The 12,113-nt window shown below is 45.4% G+C and overlaps 1 protein-coding gene and 1 long non-coding RNA gene across 5 annotated transcripts in view; one reads left to right on the top strand and one right to left on the bottom strand.

The window, feature by feature from the left end:
• Positions 1-7,826, top strand: part of macrod1 (mono-ADP ribosylhydrolase 1) — a 98,797-nt gene extending 90,971 nt beyond the window's left edge. Inside the window, exons 9-11 of one of the 4 annotated variants that reach the window (XR_012929010.1) lie at positions 2,797-2,878; positions 7,171-7,284; positions 7,330-7,826. Coding sequence is in view for 3 of the 4 variants with exons in the window: in XM_076046672.1 (XP_075902787.1) it covers positions 7,171-7,299; positions 7,345-7,374 (159 nt within the window). In the remaining variant the exon portion in view is untranslated. Of the gene's footprint in view, positions 1-2,796; positions 2,879-3,990; positions 4,021-7,170; positions 7,300-7,329 lie in introns of those variants that run through there. The other 3 variants (XM_076046673.1, XM_076046672.1, XM_076046671.1) reach the window with 3 other exon arrangements.
• On the bottom strand, positions 7,173-9,632 carry LOC142901939 (uncharacterized). The gene is made up of 3 exons (XR_012929011.1): positions 9,511-9,632; positions 7,345-8,968; positions 7,173-7,299 (listed from the first exon to the last, which is right to left on the bottom strand). It is a non-coding gene; the product is annotated as an uncharacterized LOC142901939 (long non-coding RNA).
• Positions 9,633-12,113: the final 2,481 nt, after the last annotated feature.

Raw genomic sequence — 12,113 nt, 5'->3', positions numbered from 1 at the left:
TTTGTTTTCTGCCAGGAGCGATGGGCGGGGTTGCGCCGGGGCGAGCGCACACTCATACGCGCGCGCTCGCAAACGCACACACAGATAGAACACATATATACATGCATACGTACATTGGAAGAGACCCTCCCAAAACTCTTCCTCTCTCACGCTCACGGCGACCTGCAGTGGGTTTTAATTGGCTCCTTGCGGGACTGAAACCTAAGGATGGCGCACGCGCACGCACACACGCACGCGCTTTGTCTCGAGAGAAACGGCGAGCGAGCGGCAGGAAAAAAAAAAAAATCAAAGTGACGGGGAGGCCGGCCGGAGGGTCGGAGACGGAGGGAGTGAGAGGTCTTGACAGTAGGAACAAAGGGGAAAGTTTTCAATCAGTTTTTAAGCCGCTCCTCCCTCCCCGCCCCCACCCACCACCACTGCCACCACCCTGCCTACAGAGGGGCTGTTGACGATGTTATCGCCGGCGCCGGAGTCCCCGGAGGCTCTGTGGCAACACGGGCCGGCTGATGCCGTCAGCCGCGCGCAGCTAAACAAGCAGGCGTGGCGTTGCGTGTCTCGGCAAGAGGGACAACAGGGTTGACGAAAAAGGAAAGAGGGAACCCGGAGCCGGCGCTCGCTGATTTAGACACCGTCTACAGAAAGGCACAGCAGCGTCTCCACCTGATCAAAAAACTGAGGACTTGTAATGTCAGCAAAGACATTTTAACTCTTGTTTACTTGTTCTCTCATCGAATCCACCCTCACCTATAATATTTCATCCTGGTTCAACTTCCTCACCACTTCCGCCAAAACAAAACTCTGCCGCATCATAAAACAGGCCAGGACAATCACCAGGACAGCCCAACTACCTCTGGCAGAACTTAAACAGGCGCTCGGTGGTGAGGAAAGCCACCCATCTACATCTACAAAAAAAAATCATTCATCACCTCTGCAATAACTGTTGAACAGCAAAAAATAATCGGCTCTTTTGTCTGTCTGAATGTGTTTGAGTGTATTTTTGATTTTTTTTTAATTTTCAAAGCTCTTTCAAAGACAATTTTTGGTTGTTTTTTTTTTTTTTTTACAGAAAAACAGACAATAAAGTTTCCATCTATGTATCTCCCTAACTATCTTTCACACCGCAACCCAGACTGTGACAGAAGGTGCACAAGAGAAAGTTTTATTTGCCCAGTTATGGAACAAGGTTTTCCACTGTGGGAAACTGGGGTTATTCTTTCGGTGAGTCCCACTTTATTGTACATCTGGGATCGCTGCGGCGTGCAGTGAAAACAAAGTAAAAACGAAGAGCTGGTAAAATGAAATTGGAAAACGTTGGAAAGCAGCGGGACCCAAATGGACCTAATACACGGCGCAGTGTGTCAGCATTCGTCCATCGCCAGTCATATAAATGCGGTTCATTTACTTGTGTGTTTGCCAGACAGCAGAGAAAAGTCCCAGCCGAGGCAGATTTATGGTTTTTAAATTTAAGAGAGCTGGATCTGGTCGTTCAGTGCTGGCTGGGTTCAGCGCATCTCGGCTTACAAATCCAGCTCTTTTTTTTAAACAGGCCGGTTTTTGGTGGCAAACTTTCAAGGTTGAGTTTCCATAAAATGAAAAGCATCACCTGACAACATCGCACTTAACTTGACGTCGCCATCGGCTTCAGTATCGCCGGTGGTATCAAATTGGCCTCCCAACTGGCACCACTTCCCTGAGGCTGTTTTGCATCTTTGCCTCACACCCATTTGCTTTAATTTGAATCGGCGTGGCCGCACTAGTGGAGGTAACACGGTGCGGAGTCCAAAGACTTTAAGCCCTGACCCAGAGGATGTAGTTATCAACCACACATTTTCATCTCTTCCCTTTTAGCCTCCATTTGAATTGCACCCAGCGATGTTGTGGTAAAAGTGCTACTAATCTGGAGCAGGAAAACTACAACTTCCTGTTTACGCACTGATTCAGTCCAGCTCCCTGCACTAGATGCATACATTTTGGATATAAGGCACAGACAAGAGCAAAGCGAAGCGAGGGTGGAAATATTCTTTGAATAAAAAGAAATGAAGTCAGACCACACCGTGGAGCTCCCGACTCCGGAAACATTCTTTTCCTGTAGCTCCAGCTAACTGAATCACCAGGCCACATATACTACTTTGCACTCTGCTGTAAATCCAGCCGGACACAGGATAATGTGTTGTGCTGTGGACTTCAGAGGAAGGATCTGGGCAATGCAGCCGCGCAGCATGAAGGCTGTTCGCTGGAAAAGAGATGAGCTCCCCGGAAATTATTAATTGATTCCATTGTGTTTATGGCTCTGTGTGCTTCGTCCGCCGCTGGAACTCAGAGTAGATTTGGCAGGAGACATATATATATATATATATATATTTTTTTTTTTTTTCTCTCGCGGGGTCATGCTCGCATCCATAGAGGTGCACGTTACTTTCCTCAATACCCACATTTAGAGGCACTTCCAACAACAGAGGTACAGTCAGACCTCCGCTGGCCAATTTCTTTCCAACAACTCTCTCCCTCTCAGACACACACACATACGCGCGCGCGCCAACTGTACATTTTCAGCACTCTGCCTGTAATAACCTTCTGTATTGTGGCGTGATCATAATGGCCTAATAGACTGATGCACTTGCTGCGTTTGGCTGATATCTCAGCTCCGTATTGTCGAGCGCTGTTCTATTGTTCCCCTGCCGTACTGCTGCTGATGAGTTCTCAGTTGTGCATGCGGTTATAATGTAGGTCATTGTCTGTCTTTGTGTGTGTGTGTGTGTGTGTGTGTGTGTGTGTGTGTGTGTGTGTGTGTCTCAGCTGGACAGAGTCATCTTCTGTGTCTTCTTGCCCACGGATAAGGAGCTGTATCTGCAAAATCTCCCGCGCTACTTCCCCACCGGTGAGTCGTACCACAGTCACACCAACACACACACACACACACACTCTGCTGTCACAAGCAAACACACACCTGTCTATGCAGTGACGTAAAGCTTAGCTGCATTTTTATTTTTATTTTCCATCGTGATATGATAACTGCACAAGGACACTGGTTCACACTCCATGTGTGTGTCTGTCACGCACGCACACGCGCACACATGCGCTTTAGTTGACATGTAGTCTGCCACCCACACACAGACGCGCACATTTTTTATGGAACTCAGATTATTGTTTGAAATCGTCTGAACAGACACTACGACTGGGTTTTTTTTTCACACTTCCACATTCCCTTCATGTGTTTAATTCATTTAGTCAATTATTAATGCCAGACATTTGTTCGGGTGATTTAAGTGCAAGGGACATGGATAGAGTCGCCCCCGAGAGCAGGCATGAACCCCCCACTAAAGGGCAATAATGAAGCCGGCTGCGGTCACTACAGAGACCCAGCCTCATTTAACACAGCTGGAAAAATGAACTTTATTCTCTTGAGGCTCGGAGGAAATTATTTGCTCTCGGACATAAAGCACACAGGTAATTTGAGAAAAGGTTTTTTGTTTTTTTGTTTAGTCAGAGATTTATGATTCCAAAATGGATTTTTTTTTTTTCACTTGAAGAACATAACTGGTGTTCAGAATCTGGACATTTTTTTCCATAAAAGCATATATCTTAGTAATTTACAGCTTGCTTACTTCTAGCACATTTTCTCAGGGACCAAAATCTCCTGTATTATGCAGTAAATGAAACCTGCTTATGTCTTTACAGCGGCTCCATATGTGTTAATGTGTGTTCATCTCATTTAGGTATATCAGGGATATATTAAGACTTTGTGGCCGAAAATAATAATAAAAAAAAAAAAGCTGATTAAATACAACCACAATAGCATGGGCGAGAGATTGGAGCCCTGATGTTCCCATAGTAACTCTACCCGACGAATGTTCCCAGAAATACTGACTCGCTCCTTCAGCACTTGTTGGGAGCATTAGATTATGATCGACGGGCTGAGATTGGATTACAGAGAAGTGAATAAGAGATTTTCCCTGTGTTCTGCCCTCATGTCCTGGTCCGTCCCTTTAGCCTGATCAATGAACGCAGCTGCTTCCTGAGGTAACGAGCATGCCGTGTGTCGGAATGGTTTATGCTATTAGCGAGAATAACCGCAATGATTCACATTTGTCGTGGGGATTCTCGGCTCTGGTGTCAAATCGAATGTGTTAAATCCGGGCAAACGCTCATATGTGTGCAGTGTCGTGGCACTGATGAAATGCTACTATTTAAATATCCCTTGAAATAAAAATAAAAAGTCTATTTTATATGTAAAAGGCATGAATGCAGCTGTTGGGCCCAAGGTTGGCCAGTTTACAGACAGTTATTGAAAAAAGGGTCTGGCAGGTGATAAATAAGAATAAAAAAAAAAAAACTCAATGCTTCTCCGTGGGCATGTGTCTCCCGACTCGCCCTCTTAATGAACTAAATGGAAAGCCATCATTGCAGCTCGATCCGTCCAGTTAAATGAAGATTAACAAATACGTAAATTTAATGCTGGCACGAGCCGTGACTCGATGACTTCAGCCATTTGTTTTGATTGTGCCAGTGATTGATGGCGTTTTAATGCCGAGCGGGGCTGGGCTGCCGAGCATGATCACTCATTTATTCAATTATTCAGATCGAGCTTTCGGTGTTACAACAGCAGCCTTAACCCATAATGTCTCCAGTTAGTCCTGTGATAAATCAAACCCCGGCCTCCTGAAACTTCTCAAGCAGAAAGGATTCTGCAGAAAAGTGTTTTCCTTCTGGTCCAAAAAAATATTTTTTTGAGTGGATTCACTATTCCCAGTCACCTTCATTTTCACAATAGAAGTAGAGGTGAGCTTGCATCCAGTCTCCTTCTGTACTATTCAATCCCATCATTTTTACCTGCCACTCAAATTTAAGATGTTAAACTAATAGAATAAAATGAGAGGACAGACAGCGCTCAACTACAGAGACTTTCTTTGCGCTGTTTTTTTTTATTGTGTAGAAAAAAAAACCCGGCACCAACCACAGTGCAGAGGAGCGCCAAAGCACAGAAGTGTTTATTTTAAAATGAAGGGAAGAATTTCATGGTTGCGCTTGCAGCAGAGAGTTACAGCAAGAAAGAAGAAAGCTTGAGGGGAGGGAATATATTACTGTGTGAAACCTAAATATGCATGGTGCCCACAGTTTAAGGCAACTGCTGTACAGTGTGCATAACATTAGCATGCACTGCCTTTGTAATCCAGAGCATGTGTTAACACTTGCATGCACGCGCGCACACACACACACATACACACACACACACACACAGGCAGAGAGATAACAGTCACAGACTGATTCATGCGCCACAAAAAAAAAACAGTCTGCAGCAGATTTTCACTTTTTGTCCTCTGACAGGAGAGAGTTTTAAAAGCAGCAGCCCATTAAAAATAAGAGCACAATCTAATCAGCCTTGCAAGCCGATCTCTCCTATAAGCTCTTAACTCACAGCGGAGTCGCTATCTTTCCACAGATGGATCTGACCAGTTGCTGCTTTCAGGGGGGATTTCTCCCTCATTTCTATACAAGCCCTGCAAAAGTCCACTGCTGAAATGTAAGGGCATCTCAAAACTGCCATACAATGTGCTTTCCATTCCAGGAGAGACTTTAGGAAGGAATGTTTTGCAGATGGAAATTTGGCAGTGACTAAGCAGAAGCCTGAGCCCACATCCAGTCAAAATTAAAGCAGCTGTGGGAAAGGAAACAATGCTGATATTCCTTTTTTTTGTTGTTGATGTCAATGCGAAACAAAAAAAAGCAACCAAAAATGTAATGCGCCTTTCACTGTTGTCTTGAAACCGCAGGACTACATCCGTGATCTGCTGTGTGGCTCGAGGCAACATGCCCCTTCATTAACATAAAACTCTGACACGATAGGCCGGTGCTAAACTCTAATATTCAGTAATACGCAGTCTGCACAAACAAAACACAGCCTCAGGGCCAAAGCTGGCACACAGACCATCTCAAAGGCTGCCGCTGAAAAGAATCAATAAACGACAGAAGGGGCAACCTTGTAGGTTTTAAGCGGGGACCAAATGATCAGAGCTGCAGCTTCAGCCCCTCATGATGGAACACCTCTGCGCTGCTTTGCCTTTGACGGCGACACGCTCATTAGTTAGCATATTATGCACAAAACGGAGGGTTGAAATGTTTAAAAAAAGAATGAACCTGCTTCAAACTGAATCCCTCAAATCTGAGAAGAAAAAAAAGAAAAGAAACCAAAAAAAAAGAATGAAAAATAAAAGATGCCTCATCAGATCTTTTGTTTATCTTCCTGGACTGCAGTGGTACAGCCCTGCAGGATTAACTCGCTACGCGTAAGTATGCCAAAAAAAAAATCATCCACAGAAAACAGCTCATTTAGCCCGCTGTTTACAGCCCCTGAGCAAATGTATAACTTCCTACTCAAATTGGCGTGACACCGAGGTATCAGCATGTGTTTTAGCTCACTTTCCAAAATAAATAAACAAATAAGCCGACTATAGAAGTGTTCGATGGATTTTTCATTTTCAGCCCTTCAAAAAGCTGGAAACACATATTATCGTTGGGCAGCCCAGGTAAATGGAAATTGTCATGCCGTGGGACCCTCAATATTGACATTCTGTCCGGCCTCTTATTGTGACGCAGTAGCGAGATGCGGCATGAAACCAGAAATTTGTCATTTCCTGGCTGCATCAGCCGGCCCCGAGAGGTTATTTCCCCCCCCCCCCCCAAAAAAAAAGCAGGTGTGCCTCTTTTGAACAGGCTGTTTTGCCGCTGACGTCTCTCTAATGGATGTGCTGCACATTTTGTGGCAGCGGAGACGAGCAGAGGCAGCACTTGGCTGGTAGACCAAGTGGAACTGTCTGTATGACAGAGCTGCTGCAGGCAGGCCTCCAACTCTCTGATATAAAACCTTAGATGTCCCCAACACCTGGCACTGGCTGCTGTCTGTGTGTGTGTGTGTGTGTGTGTGTGTGTGTGTGTGTGTGTGTGTGTGTGTGTGTGTGTGTGTGTGTGTGTGTGTGTGTGTGTGTGTGTGTGCGTGAGACTGTGTGCTTTTTAGGAGTTTGTGGTTGGCCATGTTGGGGTTGGAGTGTGAGTAATCCCCTGCTAAGAGATATCAAGCAGTCGCTCCTGAAGCCAAGATGTTATTAACTGCTGCACAACCGCAGGAAAATCCTCTAATTTTATTTATTTCTTGACTTGTTTATTTTCCTGCAGCTCCTACAGATGCCGCAATCCAGAGCAAACTCTGAGAGAGTTGATTCTACAGATGCGGTTGCTGTGGATACGCATCCGCCGCACTCAACATCCAGATTCCTCCTCCTCCTCCTCCTCCTCCTCCTCCTCCTCCTCCTCCTCCTCCTCCTCCTCCTCCTCTTCCTCCCCCATCACACATCAAAACCATCTTCAGCAGTGAGATAACCCCTTAATGGATGATTGCTTTTTTAAGTGTGCACCAGCTGCTGTTCAGAATGTGATTAGCTTAGTTTACATGTCGCAATGGAGCTGCAACATGGTGATTATAGTTCAGTGGAGAGGAAGAGGAAGGAGGAGATGATTTTTTTTTTTTTTTTCTTGGCTTGAAGGTGCATTTTAACTAAACCCAATGTCAGGTGTGATCGCTGGCATCACTGTCCTCCCACTGAGGTCTCACTGAGGTCTCATTTATTATTCTTGCAAAAGGTCCCTACAGAGCTACAGTGGAATGAAATAGAATAGGAATTGTTTATAAAACGGCGGAGAGTAATTGGAAGGTTTTAGGCCTGAAGTTGATGGTGATTCACAGATCAAAGGCCCAGTGTAACATTTAAAGAGATCTGCTGGAAAATCAATACATGTCTGTGTTATTCAGATTAAATCACTTGCTTTTTTTTTCTTTTTTTTTTAAATGATAATGATTCAATGATGATGAGAAGCATGAATATTCGTCCCACTTGTGCCATCATGTTGATGGCCAGAACAGACACAAAAGAAAATGATGGATCAACTTTAACATTGTATGGGCCATTGATAATATGCAACAAATCAGATGCGTTTGCTTCTACACTGACGCCAACCACATACGGGATCAGTCCGTCACAAGTCTTTGTCTTTCAATGAATGATATCTCGCCTGTTTCTGCATTTGTTCTGCCTTCATGCTTGAGATCTACAAACACAAAGTGTGGGGGGGGATGAAATAAAAAATAAACAATCAAAACCCAACACCGAGATCAATGACATTTGTTCTTTAATCACCGTTGGCTCAAAGCCCATCATCTCGGCGTCTAAACAGAATCTGAATGTGTGAGGTCACGAGTGCGAGGCGCCTGTGATGTAGAATGAAAGTACGACATTATGCCGTGTGCATTAAAGACACCAGCAGAAGGTTCAGTGATCATTGCCGTCCCGATGGCTCTGCTGATGGATCCTCCTGTGTCTCTCTCTCTCTCTCTCTCTCCCTCTCTCTCTCGTCTGTCATTATCCCCTCCGCTTTGTCGTCCCTCATTCACTGCTGTTCGCCGGCTGTAATTTAAACACAGAGGCTCCAGTGTGTGTGCGTGTGTGTGTGTGTGTGTGTGTGTGTGTGAGAGAGAGAGAGAACGAGAGAGTGTGAGTGAGTGAGACGATGGCCAAAGCTTATTAAAACCAATCACACAAGCTTTTCATGTGTTTGAGCCTATTATTTCACACAGTGAGATCCGAGTCAGTGAGCCGAGAGTGATGAAAGGGAGCACATGAATATTTACTTAGTAGTTATCTTCCGTCTAAAAGGGAGGAAGCAAACTGGGTTTGGTGTCAGCCGTGGCATAAAATGAGTGTTTTTGTCCTTAATATTCATGTTATTTGACACTAGAGCATCTGTATTTTTTTCATCCCTCCTCCCCTTTATTTCTTTGTCTCACTCCAGTTTGCTTTTTTTGACACCAACATCATCTCATCTTACAGTGCCTTAGTTCTGTTTGCAGTGAGTTTTTCTGTTTTTGTTGGAGCTCAAGTTTGTCTCCTGCAAATCTTTTGTCCTTTTTCCTCTATACCTTGTTGTACCAAAAAAAGACCCAAGGCCAGTGCAACACTTTACGGGTCCTCCTCGTCAACTGAGCTTCAATAGCTTCCGTAGTTGTTGATAACTCCGTTCAAAAGTTGAAATAACACAAAGTAGTCAAGGATCAGAGGTATTTCTTGCAGGTTTACTGGCAGATGAAAAATTGTACAGCAACCTGGGGTCATCAAAATGTGCCCAAATCCACCCAGTTTTAACGCTCCCAGCATGGCAAAAATAGTGTCCCCCTGTCATATGGATCTCCCAAAAAGGTGTTCTACTGGAACCAACACTACAGTTGCGTGCTTATAAGGAGTGGCTATACCAACAGCTCTCTAGCTGGTCAGCTGTGTTCTTGTGAGGAGTGGCTATACCAACATAGCTTTAGCTGGTCGTGCAACCTCTGACCTGCCCTGGCGTATTCTTATGGTGTGGTCACTTGCCAGCTGCAGGTGTCCATCACTGGTCAGTTCTTCTGGTGTTGGTCAGCTACTCTCTACTCACCCCATGCATATCCTATTTTAAAACCACCACAACCTCTGTATTGAACTCAGTTTGCTTCTTCGTCCAGTTTGACAAAGGCATTGTCATTTTTTCCGTTCCCATCATGCCTTGCTGCTTTATTTCCTGGCAAATATCTTCAGTCACGTTAGAAAAAAAGAGGCATTTTGAGTCCATTCAGTCAAACAAGTGCAGTTTTGTTCAAGGTTTTTTTTGATGACAGCTGCACAATATTTTTTTTGTTTCATTTCAGCTGTTTCATTCACCCTTCCAATTGCTTCTTCTCCTTTATACATTTTCCCCCCTGTCTTCATGCCGTCCAAACCCCATCCACCCGGGGTCTGCTAGTCAGAACCCACCATATGCGCTTCTCTCTCTCTCTCTCTCTAACCAACATTTGCAGTGAGTTTTTAATTGTTTGTCGCAGGATGTAGCGCCTCGCCAGTCGACGGGATACCGGCGGTGATTTGTGTGAAGTGAATTGACTGTTTAGCAAGCCTCGGTCCCGCCCCGCGACTTTAATCTGCCAACAACCATCTTTATTGATTCCCCACAATCTGCTGCGATGGCGGCGGGCAGCAGGCGGGCGCTCGGGAAGAGAAGCGGGGCAAGAGGGAAAGCAAGGGGCCCGATAAATAAACTACAAAGACAAACGGGCGGGAAATTTTTGAGAAAGTCCCCCCTTTATCTGTAAAAGCTCCGTCTGTCACGGAGGGGGATTGTCTCCCCCGCTCTCTCCGGAGCTCTTTGATTCCCTCCCTGTCTGGGACACCATCCTCTCCTCCTCTCCTCTCCTCTCCTCTCCTCCTCTCCTCTCCTCTCCTCACCTCCACCGTCCCGCCGCTCCACTCGGCGGGACGGTGGAGGGAAGAAGAGATAAACAGATGGAAGAGAGGAGGGATAAAAAGAACGAGAGAGTGGAGGGGAGGGGAAGGGAGGACGGATGTGGGAGTTCAAACTGAGCCATCCGCCTGGCGGGAGGATGGAGGGGTGGAGGCAGCGGAGGGCTGGAAAGGAAGAAAAAAAAGCCTGATGAACTCATCCAAAGGCACTCTGGGTTTTCTTCTCTCTCTCCCTTTTTTTGATAATAAGCAGCAGCCGGCTGCGAAGCTCCTCTCCGACCAGTCAGTCACACCAAGGGAGGACGAGAGGATGAAGAGACAACCACACTCATTATCCTCCAACCAATTTTCATCACTGTCCTGTCAGTAATCCCTCCCTCCCTCTCTCACCCCCACCCTCCTTGCCTCCCCATCTCGTCCCCCTCCTCTCGACGGGACTCGCGGGCCCCGAGATGACAGATGAAGACCAATTACACTAACCGTTTCGTTAAGTTGAAGGCTGATTTCCTGCCATCCCCCGGAACGTACACTGATAATCCTGTTGGCCTTGGAAGTGACTCGCCACTCACACACACACACCTCTAATAGGTGAGGACTTTTTTTTTGTTCATGAAGTGTTAGAAAGTTCCCTCTTCTCTTCCTGACTGCTGATAGCTCCATTCCCTGCCGACTGGAAAGCTGCTTTCTTTTGGCTCTGCTTGAGCTCCTTTGTTCAGAGTTTGAAAATATGAGGAAAATTATATTTTGGGAGAAAAATGCTCAGTGTCATTAAATTTCACCGTTGAAAAAGGAATCGATGCGCTACTCAGGTGCTCCTTTCCACTGTTTCTGGCTCTGTGAAATATTCCAGGATTAGGAAAAATCAATGGCTCCGCCGCGACGGCTCTGTGTGCGCTTCTCGTCACGCTGGGTCTCAGCTGTTCATCACGTTGCAGCGCGCCACAGGCTGCACCTTTAATTGCAACGTGTGAGCTTATTTATTTCCATGCAGGGTTGTTGTTGGTTTTTTTTTCCACGTATAGTAACAGCACCGGGCGTCTGCCGTGGCAACAGCTTGGAAATGCAAGCGAGCTCGACTGAGGAAGATCGCTGTAGTCGTGTTTTGTTCACTCAGAATTGGATGATTGAAGGAAGTTGAATGGTTTTAACGAGGGTTAACGCGTTAATCGCGATTAGTTAAGCCTTTTTGTCCCTTTTACTGACCCGTAGTCGGCCCCTCTGGCTGATTTCTGGTAAGAAACACTTTACTCTATGGGGTTAAAACTGCCTTGAAATGCATAACAGAATTTTACACGTGCAATTCAAACCGCGATTAATCGCAGTTAACTAGGAACATTCTGCGATTAATTGCAATTTTAAAAATTAATTGTTTGACAGCCCTAGTTTTAACATTAATAGGAGGCCGGCGTGTTTGTTCGCAGCACGTCTATTGATTCAGTTTTAACATGTTATGATTCTTTCGTCGTGGAACTTAAACAGCAGGAGGACGAAGACAGAAAAAAAATGGGGCAGATTAAGATGCCTGACAAACTCTTGACAGATCGCTTCATTTGAGCACGAGCCAGCAGTTTTTTTTTACTCCGGTTTAAACTGCTTCCTCCAGGCCGTAGATTTTAAAGTACGACAGTGCAAATGCAGCAGGAGAATAAAAGCCCCTTTACTCAGTGTGGCATACAGTGTATTAGCACACATCATTCCTGCATATTGTTTTTGCCGTTTTTATTTTCCTGGATGGATTCCAGGGGAATAGGTTTTGCTTGTGGCGCCGTTGATATCCTTCAGCCATTGAATGCAAAT

The sequence above is a fragment of the Nelusetta ayraudi genome, unplaced genomic scaffold (assembly GCF_046127955.1).
Source record: "Nelusetta ayraudi isolate G7.1 ecotype Tasmania unplaced genomic scaffold, CSIRO-AGI_Nayr_v1 ptg000090l, whole genome shotgun sequence".
In the NCBI taxonomy this organism is placed as follows: Eukaryota; Metazoa; Chordata; class Actinopteri; order Tetraodontiformes; family Monacanthidae; genus Nelusetta; species Nelusetta ayraudi.
The sequence above is the reverse complement of the archived record's forward strand: the minus strand, read 5'-3'. Positions and strand labels throughout refer to the sequence as shown.